The sequence below is a fragment of the Rhinopithecus bieti genome, unplaced genomic scaffold (genome assembly GCF_001698545.2).
Source record: "Rhinopithecus bieti isolate Rb0 unplaced genomic scaffold, ASM169854v2 scaffold_31173, whole genome shotgun sequence".
Lineage (NCBI taxonomy): Eukaryota > Metazoa > Chordata > Mammalia > Primates > Cercopithecidae > Rhinopithecus > Rhinopithecus bieti.
Window position 1 is genome coordinate 1,457,673 of NW_016813861.1, and position 6,000 is coordinate 1,463,672.

The 6,000-nt window shown below is 35.8% G+C and overlaps 1 protein-coding gene across 1 annotated transcript in view; it reads left to right on the forward strand.

Moving 5' to 3' along the window:
- Positions 1-6,000, forward strand: part of REPS1 (RALBP1 associated Eps domain containing 1) — an 89,637-nt gene that overhangs the window by 69,617 nt on the left and 14,020 nt on the right. The window contains 2 exon segments of the mRNA XM_017848980.1: positions 3,022-3,109; positions 3,835-3,936. Coding sequence (XP_017704469.1) covers positions 3,022-3,109; positions 3,835-3,936 — 190 coding nt within the window.

The window sequence follows — 6,000 nt, forward strand, 5'->3', positions numbered from 1 at the left end:
AACCAGTATTCTTACTTTAAATTTTCAATTAGAGGAGTAGCCTGCTTTCTGTTAGTTGTGTACTACAGTGTCTAAGTTTGTTAACCTTCATTGAATACTTACCTGAAGTATTACCCATCTACAGACCCACTACAGCCTGTAGCCACAATCCCACATGATCCTTTGCAAGGCTTTGTATAAATAAGGATTATAAGTAAGTAAATAAGGCACATTCAGATTAGAAGGGAATCACCTAGGGGGAAAAAAACCTTACACTTCTAATGTGAATTTAACATTTCTTACAGTATTGGAAATATTTAACGGACTATTAAAAAGAAACTAAATTATAATAATTAGCCATTTGCTCAGTAAAAGTCTGTACAAAGTTCCAGACTGGTCTGTAGCATTTAGAGACAACCACTACACAGTGCAGTGACCCCATTTGCAAACCAGATGGTTAGTTATTAAGCTTTCATAGTTCTGGTGAAATTGAGATTCTGATGGTCTTGCTTCCAGAAACTTGATCTCTTTTCTTGAACTGCTTGTCAGTTAAAAGACTTTGGTAGAATCTGCTTCTGCTAGGATATACATGAATGAAAACACTAGGAAAATTGTAGGCGGATGAGAAATGTAATGCATTGTGATTGATTGCACTGCAAATATATGAAAATGCTAGTTAACATTCCCAGCTGTTCCAAGCTTTATAAATCTGATTTTATATACACATACACATACGTTGAATATAGATTTAGATGAATGTTACGAATTAAAGCATCTAAGAAGTTTTTCTTTTTTTAAATTTCTAATTTGCTTTGTGTTTGGAATAAGAACTTATTTTCTCATGAACTATCATTTTTTTCTCCTTTAATCTTGCCTTATAAAGGTAAATTCTGATTTTCATAACAGTTATTTCTGGTATTAAATGTAAATTAAGAAAATAGTAGAGTTGCTCCTAAAGCCATGTTTTTATAACCAAAATATAACTTAATATCTTAAAGGTATTTTTATAAATACTTTCCTGAGAATGACTCATTATTATATGACAGATCTAAACTTTCATCCATCTATAATGTTAATATGATTTGTAACTATAATTTTTTAGTTGTAGGGCAAGTGTTAGGTTGATTGGTTAAGTACATGAACCCTGTCGAGATTCTCCCTGGTGTAGGGGCAAGAAATTACTTTGAATGAATTTGGTAGTGTAATAGATGTAAAGAATTTATTATCAGTTGTTGGAATTCAGAGATGAGCATAAGCCAAGGAGATATGTCAGATAAGAGAGGGTGTGCTGGAGCTTTGCCTTCTGTAGCAGGGGCTTGGTGTTAGCACAGTACTGTCTTACCAAAACAGTTTCCGACTTAAACTGAAAGGCCATTATCCTCCACATTAAATTATAAACTTAATTCATTCCTAGATATTAAAAATTTAAGATCTTAAATTCAGTCTTTAGCAGCCGCACATACAGAGTGTGAACTGACCCCTCATAGGAGGAGCTGAGCCCCCTTGGTGATATATCTCAGCTGGTCTATTGCTGTTAAGCTGGGTACTTGATCTGGTTCTGGTTTCTGCCCTGGGAGTCTCAGTCCCTAGGATGAGGCCTACCTGTGTCCCAGGTACGCCTCTCTTTTCCTTCTTTTTCTGAGAGGCCACCATTGTCTTCATTCTCTCACCCTTTCTTTTGTGCTTTCATTCTAATCAGAAGTCTTTACTATCAATTCCTTTAGTCCTCTAACTAGACTGGACTCTAGTCTAGTCTAGTTTAGAAATATCAGCTGTATTACAGTAATGAGAAAGGTTTAAGAAAAGTATTACCTTGTTAGAATGGGAGTCTTGTTTCTCTTTTAAAAAATGGATTCCTTTGTGGCAGTTTTGTGCTAAATTTTGAGACAATCAAATTTAAACACTTTGAATTAATCTGTAGGAAGTGTGTATTGTGCCTGCTGTTGCAATGTCATAGGCATTTCAGTAACTTTGTTTCATAGGTTTAAAAAAGTATCAAATTTTCTTGAGCAGTTTACTGAAAATGAGTTTTCAGTCTGTTATCTAGTTCTTGGATTCTCATGAAATAGTTTATTTTAACCTCAAGACTCATTTGCATAATTTTATCAGATCATTCCTCACTTTTTAATATTGTCTTGAACTATGTTTTTATAAGAGCATGTTTTAAATGTACATCTTACACACACACACACACACACACACACACACACTTTTTGAGATGGGGTCTAGCTCTCACCTAGGATGGAGTGAGATGGCATGATCATAGCTCACTGCAGGTTCCACTTCCCAGGCTCAAGGATTCTCCTACCTGGCCGGGCACAGTGACTCAAGCCTGTAATCCCAGCACTTTTGTAGGCCGAGGCAGGCAGATCACGAGGTCAAGAGTTCGAGACCAGCCTGGCCAGCATGGTGAAACCCCGTTTCTACAAAAAATACAAAAATTAGCTGGGCGTGGTGGCAGGTGCCTATAATCCCAGTTACTTGGGAGGCTGAGGCAGGAGAATCACTTGGACCTGGGAGGTGGAAACGCAGTGAGCCAAGATTGCGCCACTGCACTCCAGCTTGGGCGACAGAGCAAGACTCCATCTCAAAAAAAAAAAAAGGAATCTCCTACCTAAGCATCCTGAGTAGCTGGGACTATAAGTAATGGGCCATGCCCAGATAATTTTTATATTTTTTGAAGAGACAGTGTTTCACTATGTTGCTTAGGCTGTTCTCTGGGCTCAAGTGATTCTCCTGCCTTGGCCTCCCAAAGTGCTGGCATTACAGGTGTGAGCCTCTGTGCCCAGCCTTCACGTAAATCTTTAATCACTCCACTTAAAAAGTTTTTTTTTTAATTAGCAGATATTAGGCATATATAGTGAGCTTGATTTTTAGATAGAATTCTAGAGCTTTTAACTTAAAAGCTTATTTTCGTGCCTGCCTTAGTGTAAATGGGAAAGCCTGTCCACTGGTTTTTACAGTTTTATTAGTTTTGATTATTGCATGGCATTAGCTTGACATTTTAATACAAATTCTGTATTTCCTCCCATTTGTCTCTAGGATACTGCTATTGTTCATCCAGTTCCCATTCGTATGACTCCAAGCAAAATCCACATGCAGGAAATGGAACTTAAAAGAACTGGCAGTGGTAAGGAAGCTGTTGCTGGTTTGTATTTTAGTTTTGCATCAAACTAAAATACGTAAGTAATTATTCTGTCAAGGTTCAATTTTCTTTCATCGTTGCTTATTTTTTAAGCTAGTACTTTCTGTAATTATGTATATGTTCATGCGTATTTATTTATGTTGCAGTTTTTAAAAGGAGTTTATTTTAAATTATAGAGTTTTAAAATAAGGACATACGAAAATGTGACATTTCTAATACCCTGTGAGTTTTTATGGTCACCCTTGTAAATTTACGTTTAAAATATGTTAAAACTTTAACTGAAGAGATATATGTTAAAATAAATTTTGGCTTGGAAATTATATGTTTTACTTGAACTCTTGGAATGTCTCATTTTAGACTAAATGTTTCAGGGTTTCTCAAAGGTAGATTTTTTTTTTTTTTTTAATCAGCGTTATAAATTAACTTACTTTACAGCTTATTTATGTAGTGTTTTGTTTAAGTGTGCTACAGGAATAAAATTAAGTGTGAACATGCAAATAAACTTTTTCATTATAAACTATCTTCTATTATGACAGAAAATGAAATTCTAAATAGTTTTACATTTGTTTTATTAAAATACTATTTTGTCTTACATTTTATGTTTTTACCTGCCACTTCTTTGGATATTTAAATGAAGTCTTACACTCTGAGCTTTATGAGTTTATCAGTTCAAATACCTATATCTTGTATTTTTACCTATTAATTCATAGATCATACAAATCCCACTAGCCCATTACTTGTGAAACCATCTGACCTTTCAGAAGAAAATAAGATAAATTCATCAGTGAAATTTGCTTCTGGTAATACTGTAGGTAAGTGAAGTATTACATCTTCCATTTGAAGTTTACTAAGTCTAGATTTAGAGTCTGACTATTTCAGATGTGTACCCATTTAATACTGTCTTCGCTAGATAACACTTTGCCCTGTCTGTGAATAAATGGTTGCCCATTGACTCCTGCTTCAATGCAGGCCTCCTGTTTGCCATCCCTCTCTGTGTAAGCCAGGTTTGGTCTTATGGCTGTTTCCCAAGTAGTTCCTTCCTTTTCTATCACACAAGAAATTGTGTATACGTTCATTCAGCCAGTGTTAATTGGATACAGTATGCCAGGATCTGTTCTAGGCACTGGGGATTGAACAGTAAAAAAAGTCTTTGCTGCTATAGAGTTTACATTCTGTAAGGGAGATAAAGGGGGGATAAAAAGTAACTCTTATATTAGAAAGTAACTAATACTGTGGATAAAAATAAAGCTGGGAGAGGGTGGAGAGAGTGCCATTTTAAATAGGATGGTCAAGGAAGACCTTACCAAAAAAATGTCATTTGAGTGAAAACTTGAAGGAGATGAATTAAGCTGTACAAATCCAGAAGGAAAATTAAGGCCCAACAAACAGCAAATGTAGAGCCCTAAGGCAGGACCTGCTTCTACTAGAATAGCAAGCAAATACCTGGAATCCCTCAATATGTTTAGGGAATTGGTTCCAGGACCCCCATGGGTACCAAAATCTGTGAATTAGTTAGCAAATTTGACAGGGAAAGGTAGCAGTGGTAGGACAGTAACAGGAGGCAGTGTCAGATTTTCTTTGACTTAGTGAGATGAAAAGCCAGTCGAAGGTTTGAATGGAGGAGTGATGTGATCTGAGCCTCCTTTTTAACTGGGTCACCCTGGCTGTCCTAATGATAATAGGCCAGGAAGAAGGGAGACATAACAGTACACAATTTAGGAGACAGGGGTAATCAGGCAAGAGAAGATGGTGACAGCTTGGTGTCTAGGGTGCAAGCAGTGGAAGTGATAAGAAGTGGCTGGACTCTGGCTATTGTGTACATTGTGGAGGAAAAGACCTCAAGAGTTGCTTTTACCTGTGTGGTATAGGATGTAAGAGAGAAAGGAGTCAAGGATGGTTCCAGGGTTTTTGGCCTGGACAACAGGGAAATGAAGAAAACTGATAGCAGTAGGTTTGTAGGGAAAGAATCAAGTTCAGTTTCATATCTGTTAAACTCGAGGTGCCTGTTAAAATATCCAGATGGAAATATGTTCATTTTAATGTCATTCTTGTACCAACTAGATGATTCTGTGATTTACAAGAAAAAGGAAGGAGGAGATACATTTTGAAATACAACTAAATTAACCAGTGCCTTCAGCTTATGACTCTTGAACGTATATAGTAATATTCCTTCAGATTTTCTCTAGAGTTCCTATCTTAAAATTTATTTTTTCTGTCACAACTCTTAGTCTATTTCTGGGATTCTCTTCTGTAAGCACATTTTATTCCCATGTCAAATTTTTAATTTTCACATTAACAATTTTAAAATTACTTTATTTAAAGGTTTCTAATTTGTTCTTTAAAAGTGACCTTTTTGTCCATTACAGAAGTGACATATTTATTGTAGAAATGTAATAGATAAAAATGAAATAATCATATTCTCACTAGTCCACCAATGTCCATGATTAACAGATTCATTGTCAACTTTAGTTCTCATTCTGCACATATGTAAGTTATGTTTGTAACTAATGTGAAATTATAATACAGTCATCCCTCAATATGTTTAGGGAATTGGTTCCAGGACCCCCATGGGTACCAAAATCTGTGAATCTTCAGCTCTCTGATATGTGGAATGGTGTAGTATTTGCATGTAACCTATGCATATCCTCCTGTATACTTTAAATCATCTCTAGATTACTTATAATACTTAATACAATGTAAATAGTTGTTTTATTGGGCCGGGCACAGTGGCTCACACCTGTAATCCCAGCACTTTCGGAAATCAAGGCAGGAGGATTGCTTAAACCCAGGAGTTAGAAACCAGACTGGACAATAGTGAGACCTTATTTCTATCAAAAAAAAAAATATATATATATATATATATTTATATATGCTCT